General features: G+C 44.6%; 1 protein-coding gene across 3 annotated transcripts in view; it reads left to right on the top strand.

The window, feature by feature from the left end:
• The window catches only part of STARD13 (StAR related lipid transfer domain containing 13), a 530489-nt gene that overhangs the window by 240761 nt on the left and 263766 nt on the right, over positions 1-25962 (top strand). The window contains exon 1 of one of the 3 annotated variants that reach the window (XM_077298233.1): positions 6896-7185. The exons of 1 other annotated variant lie outside the window; for it this stretch is intronic. In XM_077298233.1, the coding sequence (XP_077154348.1) occupies positions 6954-7185 (232 nt within the window). In that variant the 5' untranslated portion in view covers positions 6896-6953. Of the gene's footprint in view, positions 1-6895; positions 7186-12818; positions 12839-25962 lie in introns of those variants that run through there. One more of the 3 variants, XM_077298239.1, reaches the window with a different exon arrangement.

Here is a 25962-nt window from a genome sequence, read left to right on the forward strand (position 1 = left end):
GTCCTGCCTCCGGTCTACCCGAACTGTCCCCAACTAGGTACTCCCTGTCCGGCAACCCAGCTTTTTGAGACTCGCCACATTTTCTTCTTGCTCTTCCCTGACTTCCTTCTCTTACAAGAGAATGCGACATGGACTTCAATGCCTCTTCCGGGCCACTGACCCCGGACCGTCCATGGATCTACTCGAGACTCTTGGTGTGCCCTCCTGCTGTTTAAAAGCTTGGTACTATTAGGGCCGATCGCAGCATGTAGGTGGACTGACTTTGAACCTAACTCTGTCTGAGACTCCCTATCCAGGAAGTGCTTCCCCTTTTTGTGTGTTCTAACTCATCCCAGTATGTGGACTATTTCCAAATGATTTAACTATATGTAGCGCCCCCACCGCCGCAGGGCCGAGGGGTACCCGGTACCGGGCCTCTTAGTCTCTGTTCTGGGGTTGTCACGGTGGCTAGACCCGGCCCGTGACCCTGCTGAGGGGCGTACAATGTAGGTAGAGGTATGGGAGGGTGTTATCGTGCAGGACGCAATCAATCACAAGGACACAGGGGTGCAGTCTCTTTACCTCTTTACTGATGAATTCAGGGTCCTCAGTCCGGAATACGGTTAACCAGGCTGCGCAAGTCTGGCCGGTCCGATGGCACCTCCAGAGTTCCCTTTGCAGGTGGAAATCTGTGCCTTCCTGCTAGCGCTATGTGTTGTGGTCCTCCCCTGCTGTGCTTACGGGATAGTCCCCACAACTGTTGTGTCTGTTTCTCGTGTTCCCTCACAACTCGATCGTATGATGTTCTTCTCCTCCGTCCCTCCCTGATGTTCTGGTTAGGACGCACCCGTATGACGGGTAGGCTCGGAGCTCTTCCGGGACCCTAGAGTCGCCCCTCTCCTAGTGTGCCCCCTATGTCTTCGTAGGTGATATAGTTGAGACAGCCCGCCTGTAACTGACTGCCCTGCCGTAGGTTTGAAGTATGGCCTGGAGTTCTATACTTCCTCTGCGTTCCGGCCACCGGCAAATTGCGCCTCAGTAGGATGTTGCCTCGGTCTGACAGCACGACTCCTACTGGTGTTTCTCCTTCTTGCTTTGATCTCGTTTCTCACTCAGCACAATAAATCTCGCTTCTTATCCTTTCTTGGGGCACCGCCGCTATACTGAGCAGGCACGGTCCCGTAACGTTCTCTCTCGTTGCCAGGCCTCTGTCAGGATCCCACCCCTGACAGGGACCCTACCGAATCTTCCCCCACAACACCCTCTGCCACAAGGTGTTGCCTGGTTCCAACCCAGTCAGCTTTCTCTCTAACTTCCTGCCTGACCCCCAGTTTTACCAAAGTGTGAGGAGTGGCCTAATGAATAGCACCCTTAGCTCCCCCTGGAGGCCCGACTGTGAAATGTATTGGTGTATGTGATACCTGGTCAGATGAACCCCTTCAGTGCCATCAGACGTACCATAGCCCCCCTTAGTGGCGGAGCAACAGTACTGCAACGACCAGGACTCTGGGGCTCTGCATATATCTTACCTTGTATCTTAAATATATCCCTACAGCCTTCCACTGGTTCCCCTATTGTATAGCTCTCCCCACTCCCTGGGGGTGTCCTTGAGATAAAACCTCCAGGAAACCAAAACACACTTCGGTCATATGGTTAAAATACATATAAATACTGCACACCCTCTTACATAAGTAAAATATAAATAACATAGGGCACTTAGTAAGCACCTTTTTTGGTCCAAAGCAGTGTAAAAGACATCCCTCCAGCATCAATGTACCCAAGTCGGGATGGTCCTAATGTCTAGTATTAAAACATTACTATGTGTCAAAGTGACGTAAATGTAAATAAGGGCCGAGCAGGACCGGGTCCAGAATATGGATACCCAGCAATGGGAAGCTATATAGACGTAATGTCTAGCTCAAAGAAACGGAGGCACTAAGAGCAGAGACCTAAAACTTAATTTAAAAAAATGAGCTGTCATGCCCGAACAGTAACATGGACTTCCTGGTGAAACCATGTTTGGTGTCCGTGCCCATATAGTAGGTGTTTGGTACGGACTGTGACAGGGTCACTGGCACGATATGTGAGGGGGGATACGTGTCACGGAGACTGCTTTCCTCTGTGATCTAGAAACCAATATGTTTCTTTTCAGCATGATATGTGCTGAAGGAGTTAAGCGGCCATGTTATGGGTGGGTTTTTAGGTGAGTAAGTGATGGGCGGGACGCCTATGATTATTATTATTATTTATTGATATAACACCATTAATTCCATGGTGCTGTACATAAGAAGGGGTTACATACAGGGTTATAGATATTGTTTACAGTAAACAAATTTACGATGACAGACTGGTACAGAGGGGAGAGGACCCTGTGCGCTCCTGTGAGAGCTGCCATATGTGTTGGCCCTGAAGTGCTGTGCAGGACTGCTTATAAAACTTTTTATTTCTGTTTGAGCCAGAAAGCCTGTTTTCCTGTTACCATTTTGGGGTTTATGATACAATAAACCACCCAGAGACTTTAACCCACGTGTGCCTGTGTCTACCTTAAGGAGCAGCTAAGTGAGCCGACCTGCCACAGGATGCCAAACTTTACTGTTCGGGTTCGCCCATCTCCAATGAGTACAACCTCAAGAACACACAATCCCAACCGTGAAGCATGGGGGTGGAAACATCATATTTTGGTGGTGATTTTCTGCAAAGGGAACAGGACGGCTGTTCTATATTGAAGGGAGGAGCCCAATAGAAAATCTTTGGAGGTACCTGAAACTCAATTGTGCCCATCAACAGCCCCGAAACCTGAAAGATCTGGAGAAGATCCATATGGAGGAGTGGGCCAAAATCCCTGCTGCAGTGTGTGTAAACTTGGTCAATAACTACAGGAAATGTCTGACCTATGTAATTGCAAACAAATGTTTCTGTACCAAATATTAAGTTCTGTTTTTCTATTGTATCAAATACTTATTTCATGCAATAAAATGCAAATTAATTACCATATGTGAAATTCATACAATGTGCTTTTCTGGATCTTTTTTAAGGATTCTGTCTCTCACAGTTGTAGTGTGCTACGATATAAATTATAGACTTCTCCATTCTTTGTAAGTTGTAAAACTTGCAAATTCGGCAGCATATCAAATACCAATTTTCCCCACTGTATGTGTGTGTATATATATATATATATATATATATATATATATATATATATATATATACACACATATATATATATATATATATATATATATATATATATATATATATATATATATATATATATATATACATAGTACAGACCAAAAGTTTGGACACACCTTCTCATTTAAAGATTTTTCTATATTTTCATGACTATGAAAATTGTAAATTCACACTGAAGGCATCAAACTATGAATTAACACATGTGGAATTATATACTTAACAAAAAAGTGTGAAACAACTGAAATTATGTCTTATATTCCAGGTTCTTCAGGCCATGTGCACACGTTCAGTATTTTTCGCGTTTTTTTAGCGTTTTTTCGCTATAAAAACGTGATAAAAACGCGAAAAAAACGCTAACCTATGCCTCCCATTATTTTCAGTGTATTCCGCATTTTTCGTGCAAATGTAGCCTTTTTTTCCGCGAAAAAATCGCATCGCGGAAAAAAAAGCAACATGTTCATTAAAATGCGGAATTGCAGGGGATTCCGCACACCTAGGAGTGCATTGATCTACTTACTTTCCACATGTGGCTGTGCACACCATGCGGGAAGTAAGCAGATTATGTGCGGTTGGTACCCAGGGTGGAGGAGAGGAGACTCTCCTCCACGCACTGGGCACCATATAATTGGTCAAAAAATAAGAATTAAAATAAAAAATAGTCCTATACTCACCCTCGATGTCTTCCCGCCTCTCCACTGCACGCTGTCGCTTCGGTTCCTGTAGCTGGTGTGCGGTGAAGGACCTGCCGATGACGTCACTGTCTTGTGATTGGTCGTCAGCGGTCATGTGACCGCTCACGTGACCGCGACGTCATGGAAGGTCCTGCGCGCACACACCAGCTATAGGAAGAGGAACGGACGTCGCTGAGGAGATCGTCTGGGTGAGTATAAGCATTTTTTTATTTTTTTAATTATTTTTAAACATTCTCTCTTTTACTATAGATGCTGCATAAGCTGCATCTATAGTAAAAAGATGGTCACACTTGTCAAACACTATGTTTGACAAGTGTGACCAACCTGTCAGTCAGTTTTCCAAGCGATGCTACAGATCGCTTGGAAAACTTTAGCATTCTGCAAGCTAATTACGCTTGCAGAATGCTAAAAAAAAGTGAAAAAAACAGAAAAAAAACGCAAAAAAAAAATGCGGATTTCTTGCAGAAAATTTCCGGTTTTCTTCAGGAAATTTCTGCAAGAAATCCGGATGTGTGCACATACCCTCAAAGTAGCCACCTTTTGCTTTGATTACTGCTTTGCACACTCTTGGCATTCTCTTGAAGAGCTTCAAGATAGTCACCGGAAATTGTTTTCACCTCACAGGTGTGCCCTGTCAGGTTTAATAAGTGGGGTTTCTTGCCTTAAAAATGGGGTTGGGACCATCAGTTGCGTTGTGCAGAAGTCTGGTGGATACACAGCTGATAGTCCTACTGAATAGACTGTTACCTGCTTTTTTCTTGCCATAATACAAATTGTAAGTAAAGAAAAACGAGTGGCCATCATTACTTTAAGAAATGAAGGTCAGTCAGCCTGAAAAATTGGGAAAACTTTGAAAGTGTCCCCAAGTGCAGTGGCAAAAACCATCAAGCGCTACAAAGAAACTGGCTCACATGAGGACCGCCCCAGGAAAGGAAGACCAAGAGTCACCTCTGCTTCTGAGGAGAAGTTTATTCGAGTCACCAGCCTCAGAAATCGCAGCTTAACAGCAGCTAAGATTAGAGACCAGGTCAATGCCACACAGAGTTCTAGCAGCAGACACATCTCTACAACAACTGTTAGGGCTCATTTCCACATACGAGTCACACGTCCGTATCTCGCATGTGGAAACCAAGCTGTGGAGCCGGCACTCCAGAGCGGAGCGTGCGGCCACATAGGAACACATGGAGCTGCACAGCTCCGCTCCTGAGTGCCGGCGCTAGAGCTTGGTTTCCACATGCGAGATACGGACGTGTGCCTCGCATGTGGAAATGAGCCCTTAAGAGGAGACTTTGTGCAGCAGGCCTTCATGGTAAAATAGCTGCTAGGAAACCACTGCTAAGGACAGGCAACAAGCAGAAGAGACTTGTTTGGGCTAAAGAACACAAGGAATGGACATTAGACCAGTGGAAATCTGTGCTTTGGTCTGATGAGTCCAAATTTGAGATCTTTGGTTCCAACCACCGTGTCTTTGTGCGACGCAGAAAATGTGAACGGATGGACTCTACATGCCTGGTTCCTACCGTGAAGCATGGAGGAGGAGGTGTGATGGTGTGGGGGTGCTTTGCTGGTGACAATGTTGGGGATTTATTCAAAATTGAAGGCATACTGAACCAGCATGGCTACCACAGCATCTTGCAGCAGCATGCTATTCCATCCGGTTTGCGTTTAATTGGACCATCATTTATTTTTCAACAGGACAATGACCCCAAACACACCTCCAGGCTGTGTAAGGGCTATTTGACCAAGAAGGAGAGTGATGGGGTGCTACGCCAGATGACCTGGCCTCCACAGTCACCAGACCTGAACCCAATCGAGATGGTGAGATGGACCGCAGAGTGAAGGCAAAAGGGCCAACAAGTGCTAAGCATCTCTGGGAACACCTTCAAGATTGTGGGAAGACCATTTCCGGTGACTACCTCTTGAAGCTCATCAAGACAATGCCAAAAATGTGCAAAGCAGTCATCAAAGCAAAAGGTGGCTACTTTGAAGAACCTAGAATATAAGACATAATTTCAGTTGTTTCACACATTTTTGTTAAGTATATAATTCCACATGTGTTAATTCACAGTTTTGATGCCTTCAGTGTGAATGTATAATTGTCATAGTCATGAAAATACTGAAAAATCTTTAACTGAGGTGTGTCCAAACGTTTGGTCTGTACTATATATATAGTTTTTTTTATTACTACCTAATAAACTTTATTATTATTTTATATATTTGTTTGTCCCTATCTGTAATGACAATAGCGATAGTTCATTCTTCCTCAGCCTGTGTAAATGTTTATGTGATGGTGCAATGTCTTAACATTTGTGACCCCACTCCTAATTTTCGCCAAGGGTCACACTGTTTTGAACCAGCTCTGCTCTAAAAGTAAGAAAATGACATTTCCTTTAAAACAGAGGAAACAATTACTTTATATAAACAAATACAATAAAGTACATTTTGGGGAAAAAAAAAATTTATTAACCATTTTCCTAACAAAATCTCCATTAGTCAAAGTTTTGACTTTAATTTATATTTTTGATACCGCACAATAGATATGAGCGACTCGTGTCTTAATTGTAAAGTGCTGCGGAATATGTTGGCGCTATATAAATAAAAATTATTATTATTATAATTATTACTGAATGTGGGGTAATAAGATGCATCCAATGTTATACTATGCATTCAGAGGAAATACTTTCCAGAGCTCCTGTGTTGTATTCCTGTCCACGCCAATACCTGCTTGGTATTCCTAGCTGAAAATAATTAGGAAAACTTAAAAAAATGCATTGCATGATTACTGAACACATATTATCCAGCAGTGAGAAGGTTATTGGCTAATATTAGCAGGATGACCTCTATTTCTGGTCTCTGGGGAGATAGGGTAAGTCAATAAACTTGTAAGGTAATTGAAGGAGAATGGGAAAAAGGAAAGGGATTCTTGTATCAGCCTGAAAACTTTCATGGCTGAACATCTGGTCTGGGATTCTCTGTGTCTCTCAGGATAGCTGCTGTAGTAAGGGGGGCTACAGGGAAGGCAGTGGGAGGGAGTGCTGGAGAGAAAGTGTCAGGAGGAGATGCAGTGTGGTGACCCTCAGTGGTGGAACAATGTATCCAGGCTTTGGAGAAGTGCAGAGGAGCACTGCAGCATCACACCTCCTCCTGGGACCTTCTTTTGGCCATCTAGTAAAGTGCAGTAATGCTGCGGGATTTACAATGTCATCCAAGAGGAGATCAGCCAAATTTCTGCTGAGAAGGTCTCTGAGCGAGCAATTAAAGGACTCCACCACCAAGGCTTGGGACCTGCTGTGGAAGAATATTCGGGAGAAGCGCCTGGCAGGTCAGTCTGTCCCTGCAGCCAGACACAATGCTGTACAATGACACTCACCCAGTCCTGGTTTTTTTAACACTGTCTTGACCCTCGTGTTTTGCATTCTGAGTATGTCATAGTGTCTGCATGCTGACAAGGTGGCTGCACAGAGGGCTAAGGCTGTGTGTGAGCTCCCAGTGCAGACTGGTGCTGCTGGGATGTGTGAGCTCCCAGTGCAGACTGGTGCTGCTGGGATGTGTGAGCTCCCAGTGCAGACTGCTGCTGCTGGGATGTGTGCCCTATGTGGGTAAGGCTGTGTGTGAGCTCCCAGTGCAGACTGGTGCTGCTGGGATCTGTGTCCTATGTGGTGCTCTTGCAGCATTTCCTTTTATCTTTAAGCTGTTTCAGTGCAGAGGATCAAAGCCAATAAAGTTACATTGTCATAATGTATAATTATATTTACCATAGATTTTTTTTTTTTAATTTAATGGAAGAATCATATTTTGACACTATGTGAATTCACAAGCGACTTTTGTCATAGTGAGTTATTGACAGGTAAATCCGACATTGTGTCCCTACGATTTACAGGATTGTGGCAGGATACATTGCAGGTAATTAGCGCATTATGGAAATCGCACTTATGTCATATTTGCGGAATGTACTGTTACGTGCATCGATGCTACATTTTGTATATGTCACCCTGAATACTTACTGTAAGTACCATAGTTAATAATAATAATAATAATAATTTATTAATAAAGCGACAACAGATTCTACAGACTATGTTACATTTACATGCACGATACAGATCCTATAGTACATATGTAAAAGAGGTTCTCTCATATACTTATAGCAATATCAATATTTTTGTGCATTGCTTATATAGCTCCATCATACTACATACATCATCACTGTCACCATTGGAGCTCCCTATCAGTATGTGTTTGGGGTGTGTGGGATGAAACTGGAGGAATCACACGCAAACATGGGGAGAACATACAAACTCCTTGCATTACTATATGATATCTTTTATATACTACAATGCACCAAGAATGAAGCAAGTGCTAAATTATGTCACGATTCTTTAACACTTTTTATACCAACCGCAGCAGTTATGTTATTGATGAGCGACTGCATGCGTCTACGTATGCTAGCATTGAGATGGCGATGGCGGGTCCCACATGCCTATGGTGTCACACCGAACATATAGTGCCATAGGGGTTACTTTAATAGATTTGGCTTAATTGATGTCAATTTCTGCAAATTATAAATGTATTCACTTTACAACATTTTTGATGCGGCGCTTTTATTATTCCATAAATTTTGTGCTCTTCTACCTCATACTGGCCACAAGCCTATGGATCAGTGCGTCCGTTGTATACTTCCATAGCACATAGACAAAACTTACCAGATGTCCTTTAGTTTAAATCAGACTTTAGGATTTATCACTGATCTTTATTTGAATGTTGAAAAACAATACATTTATACATTTCAATGTGCATTTGGGTTTTCTTATAAATCAAATGATTATGAATGATTCATTTATGGTTCACATGGGACTTATGGCTCAGGCACAGTATTTCCTTGTGCTTGTAGGTACAGCACCCTACTACTCCACGCAATGCAACATGCCTCCATTTTTGTTTCCATATAAAAGCAGAGTCTTATACAAAAATATAGTATGGGGGCGATTCTTCAAGACCAACAGTCTTGATGAGGGGGTGATTTGGAGCTAACGCTTCTGTTTCCGGCAAGGCACGTAATGGCATGCACCGCTATGTGCCTCACCACAAATCTAACTCCAGCCTCTTCTGGGGAATGCTGCCACTCGGCCTGAATTTTACAAGCAGGTGTCACCATAGCCCATCACGCCCCCTTACCACTAGAGGTGAACGAACATCATCGGTTCTCTCCTTATTCGGCAAGCTATAGCTCTTACTGAAGAAGCGGCATCGGGAACCCGGATACATGGAGCTGCATGTGTCGCGGCTGTGTGTCACAACGAACAGGCTCTCCATACATGTGTTGTGACTGTCACACAGCCGCGACACATGCAGCAGCAGAGCCGAACAGCTGATTATCGGGAGCGATCCTGTTAGCTGGGTTCCCGATGCCGCTTCTTCATTAAGCACTATAGCTTGCCGAATAAGGAGGGAGCCGACGATGTTCGCTCATCTCTACTTACCAGTAACTACTGGGGCAATAATTGCATAAAAATGCCATAAGTTGCATTTTTTTGCACAACCTTGCGAAAACTGGTGAAATAACTTTAATGAATCACCCTTTATTACTGATCCATACAACGCAGATAATTAAAAGGGTATTCTCAAGTTTACAAGTTCTCCATTGGATAGGGGATAATTTCCTGATCACTGGTGGTCCGACCATTGCTTCTAAGAATTGTGGCTCTGAAGAGCTCCATGGGGATCACAAGCACTCCTGATTAGTGATGAGCGAATGTGCTTGGATAAGGTGTTACCCGCATGCTCAGTGTCTTCATCATGCTTGAAAAATATGTCCCCGCAGCTGCATGTCTCGTGGATTTTCGACAGCCGCAACACATGCAGGGATTATCTATTTGTTAGGCAATCCCTGCATGTGTTGCGGCTGTCGAACATCCACGAGACATGCAGCTGCGGGGACTTGAACATATTTTTCGAGCACGCTGAAGACACTCGGTTAGCACCCGAGCATGCGGGTAATGCAGCGCCCCCACTGCCGCAGGGCCGAGGGGTACCCGGTACCGGGCCTCTGAGTCTCTGCTCTGGGGTTGTCACGGTGGCTAGGCCCGGTCCGTGACCCTGCTGGTGGGGAGGCGACGTACAGTGAATGATAGATGTAGATGGTGGTAGTGGTGCGGTGTAGTGCTGGTCGCAGTAAATAACGAGGACACCAGGTTGCAGTCTCTTTACCTCTTTACTGAAGGTCTCTGGGTCCTCAGTCCGGAATACGGTTCACCAGGCTGCGCAAGTCCGGCCGGTCCGATGGCACCTCCAGAGTTCTCTTTGCAGGTGGAAATCTGTGCCTTCCTGCTAGCGCTATGTGTTGTGGTCCTCCCCTGCTGTGCTTACGGGATAGTACCCCACAACTGTTGTGTCTGTTTCTCGTTCGGATGATGTTCTTCTCCTCCGTCCCTCCCTGATGTTCTGGTTAGGACGGCACCCGTATGACGAGTAGGCTCGGAGCTCTTCCGGGACCCTAGAGTCGCCCCTCTCCTAGTGTGCCCCCCATGTCTTCATAGGTGATGTATGTGAGACAGCCCGCCTGAGACTGACTGTCCTGCAGTTGGTTTGAAGTATTGCTTGGAGCTAGATATATAAATACTTCCTCGGCGTTCCGGCCGCCGGTTGTGCGCCTCAGTAGGATGTTGCCTCGGTCTTACAGCACGACTCCTACTGGTATTTCTCCTCTTGCTTTGATCTCGTTTCTCACCCAGCACAATATATCTCGCTTCTAATCCTTCCTTAGAGCACCGCCGCTATGCTGAGCAGGCACGGTCCCGTGACGTTCTTCCTTGTTGCCAGGCCTCTGCCAGGGTCCCAAACCTGACAGAGACCCTACTGTATCTTCCCCCACAACACCCGCTGCCACAAGGTGTTGCCTGGTTCCAACCCAGTCAGCTTTCTGACTAACTTCCTGCCTGACCCCCAGTTTACCCACAGTGGTGAGGAGTGGCCTAATAAATAGCACCCTTAGCTCCCCCTGGAGGCCCGACGGTGAAATGTATTGGTGTATGTGATACCTGGTCAGATGAACTCCTTCAGTGCCATCAGACGTACCATAGCCCCCCTTAGCGGCGGAGCCACAGTACTGCAACGACCAGGACTCTGGGGCGCTGCAGTAACACCTTATCCAAGCACGTTCACTCATCACTACTCCCACTCCATTCATTCCTAATGAGACCGCCAAGTAGCTGAAGGCTATGCTCAGCTGGTCTTCAGCACTCCCGCTTCATTCACATGGGGCTCCTCAGAGCTTCAGATCTCTGGATTGGTGCTAGTCATGGCTTTCGGACACCCAGTGAACAGAAATGTAACCCCTATCCTATGAGAACACCCATTTACAGCCAGATCCATATCTACTGTGGAGACACTGTTGTAGACACAATTGCTAGACAGCACACAACGCACACAGCCGCCCTGTGCGTTGGACCCCTGTGCACTCCAAGTGCCACCTTATGATGCTTCTGTGAGGTGCAGTATTCTCAGCTTTGCTTATAGGTTTGGATACTTTTGTAAGGGTTAAATTACATATTATGTATTTCCTGCTAAATTTCGGTTGATGCATTTGCACAGAAATTCAGCAACAAATCTCAGCACCAAACCCCATTCACTCAGCGTAAAGAATCAGCCATGGATATCGGCAGATTTTCAAATCTACAGCATCTGTCGTGATTTTCGTTTATTGCAATGCAATGAGTGAGACCATTGGCTAGATTCCATATGAAAAATCATCAAGGAAATCCACATATTCCAGATGCTGATTTCATTGTGGATTCTTTTACGATGGATCTGTCCAGGGCTTGAATTCTGTTTTGCTACTTCTTTGACAGAATCCAAAAAATGTTATTAGAGTAGGTTCACACTAGAATTTCGCTTTCCGTTTTTCTGTTCTGTTATAAAAACAAAAAATCTGGACTCCTGCAAAAACAGATCCATCCTATAACGAACACAGATGGTACCAGGCAAATCTCACCGACTGTAATCAGGTCCGTTTGGTTTCCATTTTGGTGGATTTCATTTCAACGACTGCTCATTATCTGCTTGTAAAAATGTAATGGAGAAACCAACGCTAGTGTGAACTCAGCCTTATTCAAACGTCGGTGATTTTCTTGTACGCAGAAAAATGGTCTGAGCTTCACCAGTGTTTTTCAGCCACTTTTCACCAGTGTTTGGTCAGTGCTTTTCACGTACAGAAAATAAATATATTCCAAAGCTTCTGCTATTCATTGCAGTGTCAAACACGGACAGCACTGATGGATGTCATCCATGTGCTGTCTGTGATTTTCAAGAACCCCACAGATCTGTATGGGTAATTTTGATCTATCAGCAAAAACTGACATGTCGACAAAAAAAACAAGGACATGTGAATAGCATCATAAATTATAATCGGTGCATGTTCTTTCAGTGAAAACCACAGAACATGTACATGACCAGCTGACATCTGAATGAGACCATATGCTGATGTAGAAGATGCCTATACCACCTTGTGCATGGTCCTTTAAACTGACACCAAAGTGCATCTATTGCCATCTTTCACTACTTACTGTATATACTAGATCTGTCATGATCCGCATTTTCTTTATCATTAAAGGGGTTGTCCTCTTCTCATTCCACATGCTTGCCCCCGATAAAATAAAAAAGCCAATACTTACCTCCCATGCCGACGCAGTTCCAGCAGTGTCGGCACTCGCTTTCCCGGGTCTCCCAAGCGGTTATATGACACGTGATGCCCGGCGCCCAATCAGTGCTGGTGTCACTGCTCCCGCCTTCGGACAAATTGAACATGAAGAGGAAGTCCGGGCTGCAGCTGATCTCTGACTTCCTCTTTATGTTCAATTCGACAGAAGGCAGGGACAGTGACGCCAGCGAGGATTGGGTGCTGGGCACCACGTGTCATATAACCGCTCGGGAGACCCGGGAAAGCGAGTGCCGGCACCGCAGGAACGTCGTCATCACGGGAGGTGAGTGTGGGTTTTTTATTTTGTCGGGCCAAATGTTGGGAACGAGAAGGGGTTGTCCTAGTAGTGGACAGCCCCTTTAAAAGTCAATGGAAGAAGGACTTAAACTGATGAAAACTAATGTCAATTTGTAGCAAACAAGAAACCACAAGTGTGAACCTCACCCTAGCAAAGAGCATTTGTAAGAAACACAACTTCTTTGTGTCCTCTCAGTCACGGCCTTCAGCAGAATACTGGTCAACTCGTCAGCACCTGGACGTTCTATTTTGTTATAAGAGAAGGTCCACAGAGAGGTGAAGTTGCGGTATAGCCATGTGGCACCACCTTTATAGCGCAGCCACAACAGTTATAATTCCTTACAATTCTTATAACCTTATTTTGTCCATTTCTCTAAGAAGAAGCAAAAATTACTTATTAGAAAGTAGTGTTGAACCAATGAAAGGGATTAGGGCTGAAGGCGCAGATTACACAGGTTATGCTTGTACATGTAGGTACAGGTAGGTACAGATGTTTCATTGATTCTATCATCTTTCCATGGTGAAGATAAAAAAATAATAGATAGTTCAGAACATTTAGGAAGAATGGATATGACAGACTTTTTTAACTCATGAGGTCCCCTTTCCCCACTTCTTAAATGGTCTTAAATGCTACTATTCTGGCATGGATGTGTTCTTTAAATGGAAGCTGAGAGCAGCATAAAATAGGGCAATCAAGCCTGATGACAAGGATATGTCACTTACTGTCAGTGTGTTGTAGTTTCAATACAATCAGTGTTTTATCAGCAGGAGATTATCACTGCCTGACTAGCTCTCAAATGCACGTCAGACCACATAATCTGTGTAACCCCACCCCCACCACTGATTGGCAGCTTGATCACAATGTACAGTGTACACAGGACACTGCCAATCAAGGCCGTGGGCGGGATTATACACAGCTCAGCATTTATAGCACTGCTACATCTACAGCAGAGAAAACAAGGATTCTAGCAAAACTGCACCAAGCAGACCAGTAAGTGATACATCCTAAAATCAGGGTCTCTTGCCCTATATTATGCTGCTCTCAGATAACATAATGAAAACCTGCTAACAGATTCCCTTTAATCTGGTAAGGTGTTTTATGCGTTTACTGACGCTGCAGTGTTCGGACTTTGTATTTTCATCCTGCTTATGTTTATGAGGCAGGACTATTCCAGCTAGTACACAAGTAAAAACTGAAAGCGTGCTTACCACGTTTGTTACAAAATTGGAGGTCCTGGCCGCACACTACAGTGTGTGCCAAAAATATACAAAGAAAAGGAAAGGAGGATTTTTTGCCGGTAAAGTCTTTAACACAGCTTTATATGGAATTCATTAAAAAACAGGATCCACAAAACACATTTCTGGATCACAAGGCGCTCTTGGCCATAGTATTCCTGCAAATAGTCTCCTAAATAGTCCTGCCTTGGATCTTCGAATGACATTTTCCTGGACAGGATTGACAGCCTGTATTCAGTCCTCATTATGGAAGGACCAATATACAAGGCAGGACTAGTCCTGGGGAAGAAACACCTCTCCGGTCTAGTCCTGCCTCATTAGTGCCTGTTATGCTGCAGAATGAAAGTACATTGTTCAAAAATTAGTAATCGCTTAAAACACCCTATTAGATTATAGGGAATCTGTCAGCATGTTTTTTCTATGTAATCTGAAGCAGGAGATAGTGGCTGAAACACAGATTTCAGGGATGTGTCACTTATTACGCTGTGTGTTGTTGTATACTTACAATGAAGGTTTTATCACCAGGACATTATCACTACCCTGACTACAGCTAATGCAACTTCTAGACTGACCACGCCCCCTCCTGTGATAAGCAGCTCATGCTCTATAGATAATATACACAGAAAGCTCTGTTTTGGGGGGGTTAGCTTTCTGAGCTCTGCTTCATGTTACATCTAAAAACTCCTTTTGTATCACAACTGCTGCACTCAGTAAACTAAGTGATACATCTTTGGATTTGGGATCTTTTTTCCTACATTATGCTGCTCTCAGATGAGGTAGCAAAAACCTGCTGATAAAGTCCCTTTAAAAAAATCTGCATCCATTTTTTTAAAGGGACCATCTGTGGTTGGGATGATGAAGTATGTTGTTTTTTTATGATGGGAATTCTTATGTCTAATTTTGGTATTATTTTGATATATTTAAATGTTCTGTTTTCAGTGATGTCGGATGGACATGACATCATTATATTTTGCTCATGGGATGTAACGGCACATCTCATTATTATAGCCTTGGAATTAGAGTCATAGATATTAGCAATTGTGCTGTTTCTATAATAAAGAGGGAGTTCCTCTGTTCTATTTTACTTTTCTTTTTACAGCGTGTTTGTTCAGTGTAATAAATTTGCCAGATTTGCATTTGTCCTATGTGGTCAGTAGTTATTACACAAATGTATAGTGGGTGCGCAGATCATCATATTTACTAGATTTTATTTTTCACACCAATCACTCGCTGCATACATGGTTAATCCACCCTGATGGCTTCATGTTTTGCTACATTTCACATGCCTGCTGCGCAATCTTTTTAGGGCAATGCCAGTAATTTTTCAAAATGATTAATTAAAGGAGTTTTCTCATTATTGATCTTCAGCAGTGCACCGCCGTTCTTCCTGCTTGTCGGAGGTGGCTCGCTCCTTATGGTTGACAGTTGGAGCAGGTGATATTGCTGAGCTTCTGGCCTTAAAGGGGTTGTCCGGTCTAAAATAACTATGTTCCTACAGACTTGTGAATCCTCACAGCGCTCAGCATTCTGTGGATTCGCCAGGGTCAGAGCCGGGAACCTCGGTCACGTGACCAGAGGCGTAGCTAGGGTTTTGGTCCAGGTGGGGGCTAAGCTTCTGAGTGGGCCTCTAACCAGGTAACCTTGATTACAACTGGGTGACGCCCCCTAATAGTGGAGGAGAACCTCAGCAGATGAATCCGCTATTACTGAAAATAATCTCTATGTAAAGACCAACATGGATATTACCGCCATATGGTCAGTGGTAAATACCAGCCCTACAGAACATATAAGAGATCACAGCACAGTTACAGATAATGACTTACCACTGACGTCCTTTCTGATGGAATCGCTCACTTTTCCCGTCTTTTCCATCTGGCCCAGACCGACATGACAACTTCTTCCACCCAGGACTCGTCTGCAGAGAATATAACAAAGACACATTTCACGTCTTATATTTTCAGCACCGTCCCCATCTATTCCCAACCTGCACAAACTCCTCATTCTGCTGACACCCCAATAATGAGCCGGCTCCGCCGTATGTGTCCCTATTACTGCCCCTGATAACCAATACTGAGCCGCTGCCGCCATATGTGTCCCTATTACTGCACCTGCTGCCAGGTTCTCTGTACCCTCTCAATTCTAAAGCAACCCTCTAGAATATAGTAGTGTTGGGCTCAAGTGCCCTAGAAAACAGAGCCCACACTTTGCCCCCTAAAAAGTAATGCCTCCTGTGTGCCCCTTTGATAGTCACTGTAACCTGAGTTCCCCTATAACAATAAGTGCCCACTTTACATTGAATAATGTCCTGAGTCTCCCCCCTGTACAGCTCCTCTATACACAGTATGATGCTCTCTTATACTGTACATATCATGATGTCCACTCACTGTAATGTACCCCCACACCCCTTAGTAGCCCGCAAACTGCTTGATGGCCCCAACACTGTGTGATGGCCCCTTCACTGTAATCCCCACACTGTATGATGGCCCCCTAGATAGCCTCCATATAGTATAATGTACCAGATAGTCCTTAATATAGTATAATGCACCCCCCATAGGCCTGTATAGTATAATGCTCTCCCCATGGGCCTGCATATATGTCTGTATAGTAATAATAATAATAATCTTTATATAGCGCTAACATATTCCGCAGCGCTTTACATTTTTTGCACACATTATCATCACTGTCCCCGATGGGGCTCACAATCTAAATTCCCTATCAGTATGTCTTTGGAATGTGGGAGGAAACCGGAGTGCCCGGAGGAAACCCACGCAAACACAGAGAGAACATACAAACTCTTTGCAGATGTTGTCCTTGGTGGGGTTTGAACCCAGGACTCCAGCGTTGCAAGGCTGCAGTGCTAACCACTGCGCACTCCCTATTGGCCTGTATAGTATAATGCTCTGCCCATGGGCCTGTATAGTATACAGGTCCTTCTCAAAAAATTAGCATATAGTGTTAAATTTCATTATTTACCATAATGTAATGATTACAATTAAACTTTCATATATTATAGATTCATTATCCACCAACTGAAATTTGTCAGGTCTTTTATTGTTTTAATACTGATGATTTTGGCATACAACTCCTGAAAACCCAAAAAACCTGTCTCAATAAATTAGCATATCAAGAAAAGGTTCTCTAAACGACCTATTACCCAAATCTTCTGAATCAACTAATTAACTCTAAACACATGCAAAAGATACCTGAGGCTTTTAAAAACTCCCTGCCTGGTTCATTACTCAAAACCCCCATCATGGGTAAGACTAGCGACCTGACAGATGTCAAGAAGGCCATCATTGACACCCTCAAGCAAGAGGGTAAGACCCAGAAAGAAATTTCTCAACAAATAGGCTGTTCCCAGAGTGCTGTATCAAGGCACCTCAATGGTAAGTCTGTTGGAAGGAAACAATGTGGCAGAAAACGCGGTACAACGAGAAGAGGTGACCGGACCCTGAGGAAGATTGTGGAGAAGGACCGATTCCAGACCTTGGGGAACCTGAGGAAGCAGTGGACTGAGTCTGGTGTGGAAACATCCAGAGCCACCGTGCACAGGCGTGTGCAGGAAATGGGCTACAGGTGCCGCATTCCCCAGGTAAAGCCACTTTTGAACCATAAACAGCGGCAGAAGCGCCTGACCTGGGCTACAGAGAAGCAGCACTGGACTGTTGCTAAGTGGTCCCAAGTACTTTTTTCTGATGAAAGCAAATTTTGCATGTCATTCGGAAATCAAGGTGCCAGAGTCTGGAGGAAGACTGGGGAGAAGGAAATGCCAAAATGCCTGAAGTCCAGTGTCAAGTACCCAGTCAGTGATGGTGTGGGGTGCCATGTCAGCTGCTGGTGTTGGTCCACTGTGTTTCATCAAGGGCAGGGTCAATGCAGCTGAAATGCTTTATGGAGATGAAGATTTCATTTTCCAGCACGACCTGGCACCTGCTCACAGTGCCAAAACCACTGGTAAATGGTTTACTGACCATGGTATTACTGTGCTCAATTGGCCTGCCAACTCTCCTGACCTGAACCCCATAGAGAATCTGTGGGATATTGTGAAGAGAAAGTTGAGAGACGCAAGACCCAACACTCTGGATGAGCTTAAGGCCGCTATTGAAGCATCCTGGGCCTCCATAACATCTCAGCAGTGTCACAGGCTGATTGCCTCCATGCCACGCCGCATTGAAGCAGTCATTTCTGCCAAAGGATTCCCGACCAAGTATTGAGTGCATAACTGAACATTATTATTTGATGGTTTTTTTGTTTGTTATTAAAAAACACTTTTATTTGATTGGACGGGTGAAATATACTAATTTATTGAGACAGGTTTTTTGGGTTATCAGGAGTTGTATGCCAAAATCATCAGTATTAAAACAATAAAAGACCTGACAAATTTCAGTTGGTGGATAATGAATCTATAATATATGAAAGTTTAATTGTAATCATTACATTATGGTAAATAATGAAATTTAACACTATATGCTAATTTTTTGAGAAGGACCTGTAATGCACCCCTATAGGCCTGTATAGTATAATGCAGCCCCATAGGCCTGTATAGTATAATGCATCCCCCATAGGCCTGTATAGTATAATGCACCCCTATAGGCCTGTATAGTATAATGCACACCCCCATAGGCCTGTATAGTATAATGCAGCCCCATAGGCCTATATAGTATAATGCATCCCCCATAGGCCTGTATAGTATAATGCACCCCCCATAGGCCTCTATAGTATAATGCTCTCCCCGTAGGCCTGTATAGTATAATGCACCCCCCATATGCCTATATAGTATAATGCATTCCCCATAGGCCTGTATAGTATAATGCATTCCCCATAGGCCTGGATAGTATAATGTTCTCCCCATAGGTCTGTATAGTGTAATGCATCCAGATAAAAAATAAATCCAATATTCACTTCTCCTTCTACCCGCGGTGCTCTGAACGCCCGCACATCTCCAGACAGCGGGCGATGAGTACTGACATCATCGCGACCCCTGTCAGTGTCGGCGTCGGTGATGTCAGATGCTGACAGGGGGATGATGGGAGAGGGAGCGTAAGGCCATGTGCACACGTTCAGTATTTTTCACGTTTTTTCGCTATAAAAACGTGATAAAAATGCGAAAAAAACGCTTACATATGCCTCCCATTATTTTCAGTGTATTCCGCATATCTTGTGCAAATGTTGCATTTTTTTCCGCGAAAAAATCGCATCGCGGAAAAAAAAGCAACATGTTCATTAAATTTGCGGAATTGCGGGGATTCCGCACACCTAGGAGTGCATTGATCTGCTTACTTCCCGCACGGGGCTATGCCCACCATGCGAGAAGTTAGCGGATCATGTGCGGTTGGTACCCAGGGTGGAGGAGAGGAGACTCTCCTCCACGGACTGGGCACCTTATAATTGGTAAAGAAAAAAAAGAATTAAAATAAAAAATAGTCATATACTCACCTTCGATGGCCCACGGAGTCTTCCCGCCTCTCAGCGGTGCACGCTGTCGCTTCCGTTCCTATAGATGGTGTGTGTGAAGGACCTGCGATGACGTCGCGGTCACGTGACCGCGACGTCATCGAAGGTCCTGCACACACCATCTATAGGAACGGACGCCGCTGAGGAGATCAGCTGTCTGCAGAAGGTGAGTATAACCATTTTTTAAATTTTTTTTATTATTTTTAACATTCTATCTTTTACTATTGATGCTGCATAGGCTGCATCTACAGTAAAAAGTTGGTCACACTTGTCAAACACTATGTTTGACAAGTGTGACCAACCTGTCAATCAGTTTTCCAAGCGATGCTACAGATCGCTTGGAAAACTTTAGCATTCTGCAAGCTAATTACGCTTGCAAAATGCTAAAAAAAATGGGAAAAAAACGGGAAAAAAACGCAAAAAGAAACATGCGGATTTCTTGCAGAAAATTTCCGGTTTTCTTCAGGAAATTTCTGCAAGAAATCCTGACGTGTGCACATACCCTAACACTCCCTCTCTCATGAATGCGGTCAGCTGTATCGGCAGCTAGCCAATACAGTTGACCTTGCGATGATGGGTGGGGGGCCCACTGCTGGCACCGGGCCCCCCACTGTCTGCTCAGGGGCCCCATAGTAGCTGGCCAGCAGTGTAGGGAGATCAGTTCTCCCTGCTCTGCCGCAGAATGTAACTGTATCGGCGCGCTGTGCAGGCTGATACAGTTAGGGCTGTCCCACACGTCCAGATAATTCCGGTACCGGAATAAATCGGTACCGGAGTTATCCGTGTCCGTGTGCCTGGGAACTCACGGAGGCCATACGTGCGGCACACGCGTGCCGCCCGTATGGCGAGTGGGTACCACACGGAGCGTGTGGTACCCACTCTGCATGGTGCTGAAGCTGCGATTCATATCTTCCTTGCAGCAACGTTTGCTGTAGAGAAAATATGAAGAATAGTGTTTAAAATAAAGATCTATGTGTCCGCCGCCCCCCCACCCCCTGTGCGCCCCCCCGCTGGTCAGAAAATACTTACCCGCTCCCTCGCTGCTTCCTGGTCTGGCCGCGGCTTCTCCTGCATGCGGTCACGTGGGCCCGATCATTTACAGTCATGAATATGTGGCTCCACCTCCCATAGGGGCGGAGCCGACTATTCATGATTGTAAATGATCGGCCCCACGTGACCGCATACAGTAGGAGGCGCGGCCAGACCAGGAAGGAGCGAGGGAGCGGGTAAGTATTTTCTGACCAGCGGGGGGGCGCACAAGGGGTGGGGGGGCGGCGGACACATGGATCTTTATTTTTAACACTATTCTTCATATTTTCTCTATAGCAAACGCTGCTACAGGGAAGATATGAATACCGGCTTCAGCACCATGTGGGGGGGACAGCGCTTACTGTAGCGCTGTCTCCTGCACGCACACTGACCCCAGACGGAGAATGTCCGTGTGAGGTCCGTGTTTTACGCGGACCCATTGACTCTATTGGGTCCGTGTAAAACGTGCGCTCCCACGAACACTGACATGTCTCCGTGTTTGGCACACGGAGACACGGTCCGCAAAAAATCAATGACATCTGCACAGATGCATTGATTTTTATGGGTCTACGTGTGTCAGTGTCTCCGGTACGTGAGGAAACTGTCACCTCACGTACCGGAATCACTGACGTGTGAAACCGGCCTTACATAGCATAGCTCCGGGTGGGCCCCCTCCAGGCTAGACTGTTTCTGGCCTTGCACAATACACTTGCATTGAGTGCACGGGAAACGGTCTAGTCGGATTCTGGGTGGGAGTATGCATAGCGCCTAATTGTGGTCATGTGACCGCCGATCCCGCACTGTGAGGTTTCACAAATCTGCAACCACATAGAATAATTGCAGACTTGTAGTTTGAGGCCGGGGTCACACATGCGTGTTTTACGGACGTAAGAGCGCAGAAACTACGTCCGTAAAACTCGCATTACATACGGCACAATTATTCTCAATGGGGCTGCTCCTATTAGCCGTATATTACGGTTCAGTATTATACGGCTTTCTACGGCCGTACAAAATCGCAGCATGCTGCGTTTGTCAGCGTATTGCGCAAAAAAATCGCTAATGAAAGTCTATGGGGGCGAGAAAAATACGTATTCCACACGGACCAGCAGTGTGACTTGCGAGAAATACACAGCGGTGTTAGTGAAAGGTCGGTAATTCAATTGCCGGCTTTTCATTTCTCCTGCACAAACCCGACAGGATATGAGACATGGTTTACATACAGTAAACCATCTCATATCCCCTTTTTTTTTGCATATTCCACACTACTAATGTTAGTAGTGTGTATGTGCAAAATTTCAGCGCTGTAGCTGCTGAAATAAAGGGTTAAATGGCGGAAAAAATTGGCGTGGGCTCCCGCGCAATTTTCTCCGCCAGAATGGTAAAGCCAGTGACTGAGGGCAGATATTAATAGCCAGGAGAGGGTCCATGGTTATTGGCCCCCCTGTGGCTAAAAACATCTGCCCCCAGCCACCCCAGAAAAGGCACATCTGGAAGATGCGCCTATTCTGGCACTTGGCCACTCTCTTCCCACTCCCTGTAGCGGTGGGATATGGGGTAATGAAGGGTTAATGTCACCTTGCTATTGTAAGGTGACATTAAGCCAGATTAATAATGGAGAGGCGTCAATTATGACACCTATCCATTATTAATCCAATTGTTTGAAAGGGTTAAAAAACACACACACACATGATTTAAAAGTATTTTAATGAAATAAACACAGCGGTTGTTGTAATAATTTATTGTTCTCTCAATCCATTAGGAAACCCTCGCTTGGAAAAATAATAAACGCACAAGATACATACCTTCTGATGTCAGATCAGGTCCCACGATGTAATCCATCTGAAGGGGTTAACTAATATTACAGGCAGGAGCCCTGCTAAATGCAGCGGTGTGCTCCTGCTTGTAATTCCCCGGCGAATGAATGAAATGTAGGTCATTGACCTACATTTCCTTCAGTCGCGGTGATGCGCCCCCTGGTGGATGTCCTCATATGACCTGGAGCGTGGGAAAAAGTTCCCAGGCTGCAGTTCATGAGAACATCCACCAGAGGGCGCATCACCGCAACTCAATGTAAGTACAGATCCAGCTTTCCTTTCAGCACCCGGGGATTACAGACACGAGCGAGTGGTTTATCGCAGCTCGTGCCTGTAATATTAGTTAACCCCTTCAGATGGATTACATCGTGGGACGTGACAGTTCAGCTGAGGGTATGTATATTGTGTGTTTATTATTTTTCCAAGCGAGGGTGTTCCTGATGGATTGAGAGAACAATAAATTATTACAACAACCGCTGTGTTTATTTCATTAAAATACTTTTAAATCATGTGTGTGTGTTTTTTAACCCTTTCATACAATTGGATTAATAATGGATAGGTGACATAATTGACGCCTCTCCATTATTAATCTGGCTTAATGTCACCTTACAATAGTAGGTGGCATTAACCCTTCATTACCCCATATCCCACCGCTACAGGGAGTGGGAAGAGAGTGGCCAAGTGCCAGAATAGGCGCATCTTCCAGATGTGCCTTTTCTGGGGTGGCTGGGGGCAGATGTTTGTAGCCGGGGGGGCCAATAACCATGGACCCTCTCCTGGCTATTAATATCTGCCCTCAGTCACTGGCTTTACCACTCTGGCGGAGAAAATTGCGCGGGAGCCCACGCCAATTTTTTCCGCCATTTAACCCTTTATTTCAGCAGCTACAGCGCACAAATTTTGCACCTACACACTACTAACATTAGTAGTGTGGAATATGCAAAAAAAAGGGGGATATGAGATGGTTTACTGTATGTAAACCATGTTTCATATCCTGTCGGGTTTGTGCAGGAGAAATGAAAAGCCGGCAATTGAATTACCGACTTTTCACAGATATCGCGCAGAATGAAATATAAATACAGAATATATATATATGTGTCTCAATGACATATATATATATATACTGTATATATGTTTTCCCTAACATTTGAGCACATAAATCCATTAGATGTCGGTTTTGCAAGCCTGCGCGAAAATCTCGCAGTACGGATGCCATACGGATTACATACGGAGGATGCCATGCGCAAAATACGCTGACACACCCTGACTACGGATCACTATTTTGGGAACATTTCTCCGTATTACGGCCGTAGTACGGACGTATAATACGTGGCGTATTGTCTTACGCCAAGTGTGACCCCAGCCTTACACTGGACAACCCCTTTATTAGTTTGCTTTATGATGCCTCTAACCAAAGCAGTGGGGACTCGAACATATCCGAGCTCGCCCAAGATATTTGGATAACACCCGAGCATGCTCAGATAAGATGTTACTCGAGCACGTTCACTCATCACTATTCTTTATATGACGGTGCGCAGTAACCAATATTAGGTGCCCATTTACTGGTAACCAGAAATGTACAGCAGAGGCCATTATATATGTCTCTCAATATCTTTGAGCACAGTCTTCCTAAAAATACTGAATCAATATGATGGTCTAATGATGGATCCATCATGAATTTCTGTTAGTGGTTTCTATAAAGAATCTGTCAATAAGTATTTCTAGAAAGAGTGAGTCAAAATTCAGGATCCGCTCAATTATCTATTAGATGCTACTGTATATGTTAGATATGTTAGATTGATGTCATCATTGACCATGAATATTATATATTAGACCGACTGTACTTTTTAATGGAAACCAATCGATTTTTTTTTCCAAGATGCAATTCCTTGTAGTGGAAAGCATAGTTTTACTGGCCTATCCAAACAGTTCTTACAAATCAATAATTAATTTAATATAATTTTTGACAATGATATTACCTTCTACTTTTAACATTATCTTCTCTTGCAACAAAAAGCTTTTTCTATAAATAAAATATGCTTCTCCCAGCAAAATCAGTTCAATCTGACCTCGCCCTGACATTCTCCAGAAGTAACTGCTGGATTTGAGGCTTTTTTCCTGTTGCACTAAACTAATGGAGTGTGGCATAAGTCAGTTCCTGATTGCTCAAAAAATATCATCAAAAACTTTGATTCCAATCTTATGCTACACACAAACATATATACTGTAGATATGCATGCACATTCACAAACAGACACAAATACATGCGCAGAACATACATGCATTCGCACACATACACACATACATACCTACACACAACATACATGCCTAAACACATCAAGCATGCATACAGTACATACACACATACCTACTGTGCTAACCACTGAACCACCGTGCCGTCCCTGAACCACCATGCTCACATACATACCTACACACAACATATATGCATACATACACACATACAAACCCTATATACTCGAGTATAAGCTGACCGAGTATAAGCCGACCCCCCTAATTTTGCCACAAAAAACTGGGAAAACTTAATGACTCGAGTATAAGTCTAGGGTGGGAAATGCAGCAGCTACTGGTAAATTTCAAAAGTAAAAATAGATACCAATAAAAGTAAAATTAATTGAGACATCAGTAGGTTAAGTGTTTTTGAATATATATATATTGAATCAGGAGCCCAATATAATGCTCCATACACTTCATGATGGGCCCCATAAGATGCTCCATACAAAATACGCCCCATATAATGCTCCATAAAGTTTATGATGGGCCCCATAAGATGCTCTATATTAAAATATGCCCCATATAATCCTGCATAAAGGTTAATAATGGCCCCATAAGATGCTCCATAGACACATTTGCCCAATATAATGCTGAACAAATGTTGATTACAGCCCCATAAGATGCTCCATAGAGATATTTGCCCCATATAGTGCTGCACAAACGTTAATTATGGCTCCATAGAGATATTTGCCCCATATAATCCTGCACAAACGTTGATTATGGCCCCATAAGATGCTCCATACAGACACTTGCCCTATTTGCTGTGGCTGCGATAAAAAAACCCCAATCACATACTCATCTCTTGTCGCTCAGGCCCCCGGCACTTTAAATATTCACCTTTCCTCTTTCCGGCTGCCGTTCCGTCTTCAGCGTCTTCTGCACTGACGTTCAAGCAGAGGGCGCGCACTATCCACGTCATCGCGCCCTCTGACCTGAGCGTCACTGCAGAAGACACTGAAGACAGAGCGGCGGCTGGAACGAGGAGAAGTGAATATTGCGCAGCGCTGCGCTCCCCATTATACTCACCTGCTCCTGGCGCGGTGCAGTCCCTGATTCCCCGGCGCCGCAGCTTCTTCCTCCTATGGGAGGAGGAGCCGCATATTCATTACTGTAATGAGCGGTACCATGTGACCGCTCAGTAAAGGAAGAAGCTGAGGCGCCGGGAGAACCAGGGACCCGCTGGGACCGCGCCAGGAGCAGGTGAGTATTATTAGACAGCTCCCCCTCCCCTGCTGACCCCTGGGTATGACTCGAGTATAAGCTGAGAGGGGGACTTTCAGCCCAA

This window comes from Ranitomeya variabilis, chromosome 3 (assembly GCF_051348905.1).
Source record: "Ranitomeya variabilis isolate aRanVar5 chromosome 3, aRanVar5.hap1, whole genome shotgun sequence".
Lineage (NCBI taxonomy): Eukaryota > Metazoa > Chordata > Amphibia > Anura > Dendrobatidae > Ranitomeya > Ranitomeya variabilis.